This window comes from Mustela erminea, chromosome 3, assembly GCF_009829155.1.
Source record: "Mustela erminea isolate mMusErm1 chromosome 3, mMusErm1.Pri, whole genome shotgun sequence".
NCBI lineage: Eukaryota > Metazoa > Chordata > Mammalia > Carnivora > Mustelidae > Mustela > Mustela erminea.
In genome coordinates, this window is record NC_045616.1 from 134,262,984 (window position 1) to 134,276,357 (window position 13,374).

Here is a 13,374-nt window from a genome sequence, read left to right on the forward strand (position 1 = left end):
CTCTCTCCACAATGAGCTTGTGAACTGTGATGATGGAGCCACCTTTGTCCCCCGGTGCCCAGCAAAGTGCCACTTTAATGCACCATTGTTGGGTTCCCTTTGCCTATAAAATCTCCTCTCCCACTCTCCTTCCTCCCCTTCCTGATTCCCCCTTACTGGTCAGTCATTTTCCCAGGGAATTCTCACCTCACTCCTGCATGGGATCTCCCTTTACATGTTCTTACAGCACTAAATAGCATTTGCCACCATCCATGACTACACCTTAACTAGGTAATGTCTTGACCCACCCCACTAAGTTTTGAGAGGACAAAGGCTATGCCTGTTTTGGTTCATCACCAGAGCCTCGCACAGTGCCTGGCACACAGAAGGTCATCATTGGTATACACTGAATGAAGGGACGAGTGAATGGCATCCATTGCTTTTCTACACTTAATGAATTGAACCCATTTTACCTTGGGGCAAAGTGGTAACATGCTGAGGAGAGCTAAGCCGCCCTTTGCCAGTCTGGCTGTAAGCTGCTATGCTCACTCGATATTCAGTGCCTGGTTTCAAATCTCCGATCACTTCCTCCTGTCAACAACCAAACAGGAAATGCATCAATGACCAGAAGTTCTTTTCAAGTGAACCAGACAATTTCCAGAAGGATTGTACCTCAAGGCCCCTTGGAAACTGCATACCACAGATTTCTTTGCTTTCTCTAGGACTGGCCAAGTTGCAAAGAGGAAAACACCATCACATATTTCCAGAGAGTTACCCTTTACTGGCATCTACACACGGTTCTAGAACAGAGAGACTCAGTCGTCTTATCATATCTTGCTTTTAACATTTGAGTTCCTTGATCAGAGTACTGAGCTGCTAGAATTCAGGGAATCATCTTTTCCAGGGTTGGATTCCACCAGTTTTTTCTCTCCATTTGCACATTACAGATGTTCAGAGACTAGCCACAACAGCAAACTGAGGTCTTGATTTGTACCAGTAAAGAAGGGTCTCAAACTTTGGTTCTCAAATTTTTAGCTGCATCACAATCACCAGGAGGGCTTCTTAAATTGCCGGGCCTACCCTCCTCCTACTCCAGGGTTGCTGATTCAGTACATCTGGGAAGGGACCCGAGAATCTGCATTTCTAAGAAGTTTCCAAGTGCTGCTGCAGGTCCAGGAACCCCACATTGATGAAGGATGTATATGAACTTCACCTGCACCGTGTCCCTGACCAGAAGGCCCCAGCAGGAGGCTTTCTGAAAGCGTGCTCCACTTCAGGCTTTGGTGAAAGCAACATGTCCCAGGGGCTACAGTGCTAACTAGGAAGTGGGAGTCTGGGCCCCACTGGTCCCAGCACACTACAGTGGAAAGGACACGGGCTTTGGAATCAATGAGTCTTTAGCTTGAATCCTGATTCTGCCACTTATTGCTAGCTGTGGCCTTGAAATTAAATCCCCTGAGCCTCGGTTTCTTCCTCTGTAAAATGGAGATGATATAGAACTGTCTTGCATAGCTGTCATATTTGGGATAATGTGTGTAAAGTAGCTGGGATGAGGGATGTCCTCAAGAAATGGGTTGTCATGACTACTGTCCCGTGTGAGGCCCCTCCTCTTCCCTGCTAACTTACCTTCCACCACTCCTCTGAGGCCCCAACCTTCCCCATGACATCTGATCACCCAGGCCTGAGCTTACCCTACCAAAGGCTGTGTCACTGATCAGTACTTTTAAATATTACAAATCATGTACTCCTATTTCTCCTCTGGGGCTGTGAGCTCCTTGAGAGCAGGGACCCTGCCTTGGACTTCTTCAGAGCCGCCTCTGGAGATGATCAGTCATTGCTGCTAAGGAGAATGTTCCTGCTGATCAACGAAACTTTTTAGAAGGATTCAACAAAGACTTATCGAATACTTACTATGGGAGTCCTTAACCCTGAGTGCACATAAGAATCACTAAAAAAAAAATACCAATGCCTGGACTCCACTCCAGACCACTTAAATCAGAATCCGTGGAAGGCAGGGCCCCTGGGGGTCAGTGTAAAGCTCTCAGCTGAGACAAATGGGCAGCCAGGTACATGAGCCCCGGATGCGGGGCTCGGCGCGCCTCCTGCGCTCTGCATTCCATCTGTTGCCCGCCTTCTCCTGTGACTCCATCCCCTCCCCTCCCTACCGGGCCCTTCTGGGATTACTCACTGTGCTCAAGTCTCTCCCACATCAAGAACAGTCAAGTATTCTCCAGCACACCTGCGCCCACCTCCTCTCCACAGGAGCAACTTTCTTAAAGGAGCGGCCTCCACTTCTGATTCACCCCTCCCTGGCCTCTCTGCACTAGGAAACTACTGAGATATTCTCGTCCCACAAGGTCACCACACAACTTTGTAGTAAATCCAATGGGGATGATTCTCTGTACTTGACTTTTTGTACCTTTCAGTACTGTTGCCTAGCCTTGCTTCTTAAATTTCTTGGTTCCCTTGGAAGCCATGACGATGCACCTCCTTGGTCTCCTTCTACTTGTCTCATTGCTCCTTTTCAATATCCTCCACCCACTCCCCTTTCTCTGCTTGCCCCACAGGTACTGGTTTTTCCCAGGGAGTCATCCCTTGCCATCTCACCCTCTCACTCTGGCATCTTGCCTGGGTAAGCTCATCTACTACTTGTCAGCTTCCAGACTACTTTCACTTGACACCTCCCAAATCTGCCTCTCAGCTCTGGCCGCCCTCTTGCTGTCCAGACATGGGTTTGCAACCACCTCTAGACTATCTCTACCCAACAGCTACCAAGCTGCTAAGGTTCAACATAACCAAATTTCACCTCATCTTTTCTCCTCCCGCTACTGAAAACAGAGCAAGGAATTGCTTCCCATGTTGCCTTCACTCTCTCATAGCCCAAACAACAAATTCTTGACACTCTCCTCTCTGTGTTTACCTCTTCTCTAACCACCATTCAGCCAGTTACCAACACTGTCACTGAGACTTGCTCACGTCACTTGAGTCTGTTTAGGTCATCTCCTCTTCATAGACACTTAAGTCCAAGTCCCCAAATTATGACAGTGGGTTCCGAATCTCTGTTCATTTACACTGCCTACACCACCAGTGTAGACCTTACCTACTAGAATTATCTTCCCACACCTCAAATCTGAGCATGTCACTTCCCATTTTATAATCCCCTTAGAATGGCATAGTTGTGTCCCCCTGTTTATCCTTCCAGCACCATCTCATGTCACCTCCTTTCCTTGCATTCTACATTCCAGTCATACATAAGGACTTGGCAGGGCTCAAATTTATGCCATTCAATTCCTTGCCTCTGGGCCTTTGAACCTGCTGCTCATTCTACATGAAATGCCCTTCTCCCCACTCTTGCCCGGCTCACCCCTGCTCATCCTTCATGACTCAGTTCAGCTGAGACATTACCTCATTTCTCTGACCCCCAGCCTCCAGTCTGGTTAGGTGTCCCTCCTCTACGCTTCCCTGGTGTCCTTGGTATATCCCCATCTTAGCACCACTCACCTTAGGTTGTAAGTGTCTGTTTATTTGTCACCTTCTCCCCACCCACTTGAGGGCTGGAGGAAGTTCTTATTCCTCTGGCAACCTAAACCTTAGTAGAGACAGGTAGCGAATGCTTAAGCAATGCTTTTTTGATGAATGAATGAATAAATGGAGGCAAGAAAGTGAACGAGTGAAAGAAAGAAATCCAATCAAGGTGCCCAATATAAGCAGATTACCTCATCGAGAACCAGCTTCTATGACTGACCCCTCCATCTTGATTAACAGCGTCGGACCACTGTCCCAGGCCCTGGGGTTGGCAAATCCAGAGACAGGCTGACTTTCTCTTACCCAGCTCTTTCCAGCCACCTCCACGTGCCTCTCAGACCTGCTCCCTTCCTCCACTTCCTCTGGATCTCGGCCGTTTCTACAGGCTCCCTGAGGCTGTCTGCCCCCAGTCCCTCCGCCTCTCCTTTCTGCTCTGCTCCATCTTCTGTGCAGCTGCACAAGGGGGCGTGGCTGAACACATGGACCTCACCCCATGCCCCCTTCCGGTCCTAACTCCTCGCATCTGTGCATCTCAGTTCCCCTATCTGTCCCCCGGTTCCATGTCAAGTGAGATATTAAGAGACTAGAGGTAGCAGGTGGATAAAAAGCTTCTCACTTCTCTCTCGTCAGCCATGCCCAGGCTCTTCCATGAGAGCAAAGATACACTTTCAAACCAATGTCCTCGCAGACTTTTGCTTTAGGATCTTTTCCCCCTGGAAGTCCTTATACTGGAATGACATATGGGAGGAGCAGCATGGTTATAGATTATTATAGATATTAGCTCTGAGCCAGAACCAAATATGGCTACTATTACCATGTATTGTGTGTTTTCTCTGTTCCAGGAACACGTAGCCTGATTTAATTCTTTCTTTAGTCCAGTGAAGTAGATACACTCTTTCTTTCATTTGCAGAGGAGAAAAGAGAATCCCTGAAAAGTTAATGATTTGCTCAAGAACATAAATTTATTAAGTGGCAAAATGGAGATTTGAACCCTGCTTTGTTTAACTCCAAGGCCCAAATTCTAACTCAAAAATACATGTACAAAAAATATTAAAATTTAAATCAATAATAAATACTTATCACAAACACTGAAGATCAGATTATTATTTTAAGAATTTTATTTTATTATGTAAGTTTATGAATTTATTAATTTGTTAATTAAAATAAATTATTTTATTTATATAAGTTTATGTATTTATTAAGAATTTTATTTTATTTATGTAAGTTTATGTATTACATAAACTTACATATCAACATACATGTTGATGTTGCTTATGTAGGTTGAAAAACAAACCCTTTATTAGATATGAAAGATTAGCTCTACCTGTAGCCCAGGTATATTCTAATAGGTAGACAGGTAGAAAGTGACCTTCCCAGAGCCAACTATCCCCAGCCTTTTCCTGTTTTGAGCAGCTACGTAGGTGGCATAAGGGACTGTGGAGCAAGGGCACTGGGGAGCTGGGGTCATGGAAAGAGGAGCTGGACTTAATGACTTAACCATCATTTCTTCCTCTGACATCAATCCTCCCAAATGGAATCTCTCACTATATTGTGACTAGGGATAACCGTTGGGTTCTTTATTAAAATACCATACAATTCCACAAATCTTTCTATTTCCATCTTTAAGTGTTTTATAATTACTTGAATCAAACTACATAAGATGCTGTATATGCATTAAAAAACATTAAAACATTAAAAAACTAAGTGTTTTGTTGCCTGGTGGAAGTTTGAGAACAAATCAAAATGTTTATGTCTCTTGGATTTTATTTTATACAATGTAGTGAGAAGCAGTGAGAGAAACCGCTTTCTTGGAGTAGAGTCCAGAGTGAATTCAGCAGTCTCCATGGACCCATTCCTACACCTTTTTTGGGGGAATGAGGAGGCAAAGCTGGATACTTGCTACAAAATAACGTTACTTTGTGTTTGTCTACTCCCTCTTAAAATGCAAAACGCCAAAACCTGCCCCCCCTCTGTCTTCCCAATACCCCCAGTGGTTGTCATGGGATCAGAGAATTTATATCTAAAGAAGAGAAAAGCAAGGCTAGTTAGTTCACTGAATCCAAGAAGAAAGCTCAACAACAGAAGTAATGACAATAATGGGTCTGGTTTCCCTCATAAGACACATCATAACCTAATATGCTTCCAACTGTCCAACTCTCACACACAGCATATCAAATTTTCAGGCTAGCACCTTGTTTTTCAGAGGTCCAACTACCTTCTCCACATCTACTGTACCAGTCCCATTCCCCCCATTCAAAGTCTGTGACAGGGATGACTGATTGTCTTCTCATATCTATTCTCTCCTTTCTTATCATAGAACCCCTGCATATTAGTTGGGCCGTCGCCACTCAAAGACTACATTTCCCAGCATCCCTTGCATCCAGCTGTGGCCATGTGGCTAAAGTCTGTCTAATAGAATTTGAGTTAAAATGCTGAGGGCAATTTCTGAGTTATCCCTTCATAGGAAGGACTGCATTCCCTTTCCTCTTTTCCTCATCTATTGGCTAGAATGTGGATGTGCCAGTGAGCCAATGTGGGCCATGGGAAGGAGGGCTAGAAGGGTTGGAAGAGCAACAAGATGGCAGAACAATAAGATTCGAGGTCTCTGACAGACAGAAGCCACCAAAATTGGTTATAACCAAACAGGATATATCCTGAAGGAAACATGAATGCACATTTTGTTAGAATCACTATTATCTTGGCATTTTGGACTATGTGACTTTTATCCTAATCATTATGTGACCCAATGTACAAAAACAATCTGGAGAGCTATGTACACAGAGCCCCTAAAGATGGGACTACTCTTAACTGAATACCTCTTTGCAATGATAAAACCATGCTGAAGGACTCTGGACTTAAATCTCTGACCCTGATTTCAGTTTCCACCTTTATTCCCTTTCACTCTATATTTTTCTCCTACTGCTGGAAACCCAGGTTATTTGTTTCCAGAACTGAAGCTAGAGGTCATCCTGTTTGCTAGCCCAGACAGGGAGCTACTATACTGTAAGGGCATCTAGAGAGCAGAATTGAGAGAAAGCACAAAGTGGGAGAACACTGGACCAGGAGCCAGGAGACCCAGATTCTGCTGCCAAATAGCTTTGTGATCTTAGAGATGCCACTCTGCTCCTCTGGACCAAAGTTTCAACACCAAAATCCTACGATTGCTCTAAAATGACCTTGTTGGTAGCTAATAACCTTGGATTCAACTTCACAGTTGACTCTACAAGTTGAGACTGGGCCTTGGTTGTGAATATCTGGCATCATTACATGGAAGGCACCAAAGAAAGAGAAAAGTGCTATCTTCTAAACATCTTTCTTTCAGTGGCCCTGAGGAAGGCTATGTGGGCCAGAGTGGTGGTAGGAGTTGGGGGGATTCTGTTGCCTGAGTGGTCCCAGAAAGCTAGAAAGTATCTTCCAGAGTTTCACAGGAAGGACAGTACTGACTTTGGGGCTGTACAAATCTTCCTTGTATGGGTCTGTCCTGTGTACTGCAGGGAAAACCGCCTCCCTGAGGCTTGTCCATGAAAATGTCCTTGCTTATGTCCACATGCCCCAGAGGGAACAAAGGAACCCCCAGCTGGGAACCATTACTAGGTCATTTTACAGTCAAAGAGAGATTCAAAGGGGTTCAGTAACTTCATCCAAGATGACCTCTGCTGTGATGACAGAGCTGGGACACCATAACTAGTCTCATGATTCCTGCCTCTGTTTTCTCTCTCTAACCTTGGATAAGACCCAAGTGCAATCATGATTCTGGATCACCAGACCAGTGGACTCCAAAGCAGCATGATGGTGCTTCCCTGTGGGTGAGCAAGACAATCTTCTGAGATGCTAGAAGAAAAGAACTTTCTATTTCTGTCTTATCTCCTCCTTTAAGGTTCTGTGGAACATTCTAATGTACATAATATACTAGTAAAGTAGCATATGCATAATTTATAAATACACGTGCATGTTCAAATATTTTTCACCAATGATATGAATGATTAGAAAGTGTGGAGCCTACCAGTCTAAACACTTGCTTCTATTTCCAACTCTAAAAAATGACCAAATCGCCCTGCTTTGTTTTACTACTTATTTTTTCCAGGTTGAAACCTGCAGGTTGTTCTAAGAAAAAAGTGTCAAATGCTAACCCAGTCAAAGGCCTCCATTTGGCAAATCATCAAAGGATATAACCCGACCTGCTTGGCAGTCAATCCAGCAAGTCCAGTGATTTGAGGTGACCTGGCTTCTTGGGAAGGTCTGGAATCTTTGGGGAAAGGGTGGGGGGAGGGGAACCACCCTGCAGCGGTGCTCAGTCATTTAAATATCTTCTCTCCTTTTCAGTCTTTTTCACCCAGTTATGGAACGGAGCTTAAATTACTTCAACCTTTAAAAATGTTCCCCGTAACCTCACTCTGCTGTGTGAGATGAAGCAGCACAGAGGAGAATAAAAGCGCCTTCTTTCTAAATGATTAAAAATTCACCTGGTATGCTCCGCTGTCCCTGCTCACACTGGAACTAAGCACTCTCCCTCAGGCCTCAATCAGTAGGAGCGAGATGTGGGAAAATCAACATTTTGATGAAAAGAGTACCCCCTGAATCCTGGGTTGGGACAAGGATTTAACTTTTCTGAAGCATACTTACAAAAATCACCCGGTGATCAGACTGTCCCTGCAGAGGAGAAACAAAAACAGAACAACATGAAAGGAAAGGGAAACTTCTAGGTTGCAAATAAACCAGCAGAGCAGCCCCCCTTCCACAGAGAGACACAGGCAGCGGACACACAGCTTCCGTCTGAGCTCTGTTGCCCCCTCGCTCAGTGCTTGTTCCACGCCAGCTGCGGTACGGAGGGCATCACGGCCGGGACCCCATTTAGTGATCACACAGGTCAGAGGGTTCCCAAACTTTCTCTGCTGACTGCACCTTTGCTGTCTCAGGAATATTTTTATAGCACCTATGATACCAAAGAAATGCCCAAGTGTTCCATTTATGCCGTAGTTTTACCCAAACAACCTGGTAGTGGTCGTTCACACAGATGTCCCTCTTTCCCTTGAGAAGCTGCAACATTCCGCAGCACCCCCGTGCGTTTGCTGCACAGCCTGGAGCAGCTGGCACAGTTTGGAAACCCCAGATATGCTCCCATGATATAGATACTATTTGGATCCCTGTTCTGTCTACGAGAGAACTGAGGTCCGGTAAGGTTAGCTTGTTGTAATACAGCACACTGAATGCAAGTCCTGAATCCAGAGCTCACTGTTAAACCAGACACTTCCCCTCTTCCTGACTCACTGTCTTTATGTCCTCGCATGATTTCCTCTCTCCATTCTGGACATTCTGCACCTCCCCCCACTCCCCACCAGAACGCACAAGCACGCGGGCATGAACACACACACATGCAGGCTGTCCTCTTGGTTCACACCATTCCTTTTGATTTCTGTGCTCCTCCCTCTCCTGTGCCTTTCTAGAAACTGCTCCTGCTTCAGTGCTCAGCCCCTAGTTGGACCACTTGTTCATATACTAATCTCTCCCTCTTCGAAACTTCGGTCTACTAAGCGGCATGTTAATGACATCAGGTCTCACGCTGCTTTCCAACTGCTTATCAACGAGAATGGGATTTTCCCAATAAGACTGAAATCTGCCTGAGAATCGGGACTCTGTGTTATCCTATACTGGGCGTATAGCAGCAACTGTGAAAGTGTGTTGAAATGGGCAAGGCATAATTTGCTAGCATGCTCTAATGCCTGGATGTAATTAACAGACAGAATGTATTTAACATAAAGGCAGTGATCCTCAGGAATGATCACTAACATCTATCTGGCTTCTTTACATTTTAAAACCAAAGGCTTTTAAATATACCATTTTATTTGGAACTCACAACAAGTGTAATTATTATACCCCTTCCATGGGGGAAAGGTAAGGCTTAGCCAGGTGAGGGGACTCTGGCCAAAGTTACCCAATCTGTAAGTGCAGGAAGCATGTCTGGAGGCTCAGGGTGCCCATTTCTCCCCTGGCCCCGTGCTTCACGTTGGCACTGCTGGGTCCTCCCCAGAGATGCCAGTGTTCGGGGCAGGATCTCAACTCCAGAGGTACTGCCCAGACTCTAAGACACCTGTCACCGTCACTGTGCCCTCGATGCCTGGACCATGTTTCAGGCTGATGGCTGGGGATACTGCTGGCTCCTTGGCAGGGTCCAGGTGCTTGTTGAAAGTGCTGAGATGAGACACAACCTCAACTCAAGGATTCCTCAGTGGGCTAAGCCGGTCTCCCCTTTGAGGATAAAGTAAACCATAGAGGTTGGGGCTGAGGGCTTCTGGGGCAAATGAAGGCAGCTGGCACCAAAGTCTGAGACTAAAAGTGTATCCTGCAAAAAAGTACACACAAGCTGCAAATGTGTGAAGAGCTTTTGTAAAAGCTTAAAATTTAATTAAAAAAAACCAAAAAGCCAGAGCAAGGCTCAGAAGTCAGCCTGCGCTGAGTTCCGGTGGACGTTGTTCCTCACTAACGTGTGATGTGGGGAGAGTGATTTCAAATGAGAGTGAGTCTCGGCATCCTCGTCAGTAAAATGAAGTCCTAGGATAGTTGTGAAGATTAAATGCGAAAGCGAATGGAAAGCAGGAGGAATCGCGCCTGGCAGGTAGAAGGAGTCCAGGAAGCAACAGCTTCCACGTAGGGCTTCTGCGCCTACAGTGGGCGCCGACTCCGCAGTCGCCAACACCCCCACCGCCGCCGCATTCTGGCCGCTGGGGCTGGATGCTTGCAGAGCAATTGAAAAGGCTCTAGCCTCTTGGAGAATTGTAGTAGAATGGGGCAGCGGGGGGAGGAGAGTGGAGGAAAGAAAACAGAACATGCCTAAGGCAGGAAAATTCACCCACGGAGACCTTGACAGGAAAGAGGAAAAGAAATAGATGGAGAGGCAGTCGCTGGTGAGTGGAAGGACCGGGCACCGGAGCTTGACAAGAAAAATAAACAACTTGGACCATTTGAATATACATTTCGAATTACATCATTTTCTTCTGCATTGTGTCTCCAGGCACTTGGGAGGATACGGATGGGTCATATTTATTTATAAAGCTTTATGGGGATTTTTAAAAAGTCAGCATTGAACTTCATGAACGAAAAAACAGCTGTGAGGTGGCTATTTTCTCTCCGGATGAAGTGGGGGGCGGGTTGAGTCCAGGATGGATGTGCTTCCCCAGAACCCTTTCTGCACGCGCCTGCCTTTCTGGACATGCAGGCCAAGGTGTGTGATGAGGGCGTGTGCGTGAAAATGTGTGTAAATTCCAGAGGACTATGTACACATGATTAATACATATGACACACACACGCGATCAGAAATCCTTCTGACTATCGCTGCAATGCCAACCACAGGTGCTCTTGGAGGGGGAGGCCTCGCTGCCTTTACTCACCGGGACCACGGGGTCCTGGAGCAGCACACGATGCGACCGCTCCTGTAGGGATTTATCCGCGCCCACCTCAGAGTAGAAGACCTGGAAAAGAGGCAGGCATCGGGGTGAGAGCCGGACCAGCACTCCTATAGCAGATCAAAGGCCTGGGGTTCGAGCTCCGGACATAGCCGCGGGGGCGGGGGGTGCTCTGAGGTGCGCCGCCTTGCTGACCCTGGTTCTACAACAAACACCAGCTCCCCGGTGGCTGGACTCACACACCCATGAGCCCACAGACACTGGGAGAGAGATGTGTGCCAGTGAAGTGGGAGGAACCCAACAACTGCTAGTCTTCCCCAAACCTCGACTTTCTCCGGTCATCTTCCGTTGTCCCACTTTTTATGTAACAGGAGTTCGGAAACACACTTCTCTGCCTTAAGAAGACAATAGGAGGAGGGCCTATTTTTGGTGACAAGGAGGCAGTAGGGAGTTGCAGATCTGGGTGTTATGGGGGTTCTGTCCCATCTAAAGTGGGCAGCCCAGCTCCAGTGGACTCAGTTCCCCCTTAGGAATGTGGGCCTGGTGGGGCCCGCTCTCTGGATATTCCCAGAGCTTTCAGAACTCAAATACTTATTTGAAATCTCCTAACTCCTAAGAGTTCATTCATTTTTTAAAAAATTGTTCAAACAGAACACATTGGTGAACCTCTCCTCTGATAGGTAGGAATACACTCTCTGTCCCCTCCCCCACTTTGCCTGTCCATGTCTTTACTTTATTCCTATGTTTCTGCTTTAGCCTCCGAACTTGACCGTGGGCACTTGGATAGCAGGAACCACATCTTCTACTTAGTTTACATTTTCCCCCTCCCTGAACAGAGTAAGGACTCCATAGATCCTAACAGACTTTCAGGCACTTACAAATGCCCTTAAAAGGGAAACATTTGCTCTGGTTTCATGTAAGGAAACCGGGGCAGTGATTAATTGGGGGGGGTTGGTGTAAGCAGGCCCTCTAGAGGAGGAGCAAGGGTGGGAAGGGACAGTTACCGAGACGACACCCATGTCTGAGATCACTGGGCCCCGGTACTCACAGTATAGCCCGTGATGGGGCTCCTGGGATGCCTGGGCATTCTCCACTGGATGCTGAGAGCTGTGCAGTTCAAGGCGAACAGCATGATATCCAGAGGAGGCTCCACTTTGCCTGCCCCAAAGCAAAAGAGACTGTCAGAGGTTCTGTCTATTGATGGAAAGATGATACCGCAGGACAGAAATCAGACACCTCTCTGGCATGCCACACCTAATTCAGCTGACTTCACCAGAACTCTGCTGTTCCTTCCCAGCCTGGCAATCGTATGGCCCTCAGTCCCTTCTGTAACTTCTAGCACCCAGAGGCCAGCAAAGGGAAACCAAGCACTTCCGACTTGTCTCTAGGGGCATGGAATGTATCAAAGGAAGATGAATTTCTTTTTTCTTTTTACTTTGTAACATATATATGTTTTATAAGTATTTTATGTAACTATGTCTGTTTACATAGTTCACTTATTCCTATGACAGAACATCTCAAAAATATGGTTAAGTGTAAAATGGAGTTAGAAAACTTCAAATGTTTTACAGTAGCAAACTTCAAATCTTTTACTGTATCCTTATCGTAAATAATTTCATGGTTATAAATAATACATTTTATGTTTATAAATATGACATATGCAGATTGCCAAAATTTAGGAATGAGTCCTGTCAACATTTAAATACAATACTTCCTTTTGGTTACACGTGACTTTTTGTAAGATATCTGTATATAAATATAGATATGTAGATATAGATATATACACATACATATGTACATATATATTTATGTATATAAAATTTTTATTTTTCTTTATTGTATTCATTATATAGAATAAATATATACATATATAGTCAAAATTTTAAATCTTATATAGTTATATATATTATATAGTTAGATATATACTTACAGATATAGTGTATCTATCTATATATATATATATAAACTGAGAGTATATATTTATCAATCTAATTGTTTTTAATGGCTGTAAGTTCTCCTTTATACAGTAATTCCCCCTTACCTGTGCAGGATACTTTCCAAGACCCCCAGTGGATGCCTGAAACCACAGATAGTACCAAACCCTATATATACTATTTTTCCCCTATAAATATATACCTATGATACTTTAATTTATTAACTAGGCAGTGTAAGAAGTTTACAATAATAAAATAGAACGATTACACTAACACACTGCTGTAAAGGTTATATGACTATGGTCTCTCTCAAAATACCTTATTGTACCATACTCACCCCTCCTTTCATGATAATGAGAGGTGACAAAATGCCTACACAATGAGGTAAAGTGTGGCAAATGGCTTAGGCACTGTGATGGAGTGCTAGACTGCTCTTGACCTTCTGATGATGTGTCAGAAGGCAGATCCTCTGTGTGCAGACTGGCTGACGGTGGGTAATTGAAATCTTGACGTTGAAACCATAGACAGGTGGGGGA

General features: G+C 45.2%; 1 protein-coding gene across 2 annotated transcripts in view; it reads right to left on the minus strand.

Moving 5' to 3' along the window:
* EGFLAM (EGF like, fibronectin type III and laminin G domains) overlaps positions 1-13,374 on the minus strand; it is a 184,717-nt gene that overhangs the window by 102,860 nt on the left and 68,483 nt on the right. For both annotated transcript variants that reach the window (XM_032337564.1, XM_032337565.1), the window contains 4 exons: positions 11,953-12,062; positions 10,890-10,970; positions 8,128-8,154; positions 453-570 (listed from right to left, as the gene is read on the minus strand). In XM_032337564.1, coding sequence (XP_032193455.1) covers positions 453-570; positions 8,128-8,154; positions 10,890-10,970; positions 11,953-12,062 — 336 coding nt within the window. The remainder of the gene's footprint in view (positions 1-452; positions 571-8,127; positions 8,155-10,889; positions 10,971-11,952; positions 12,063-13,374) is intronic.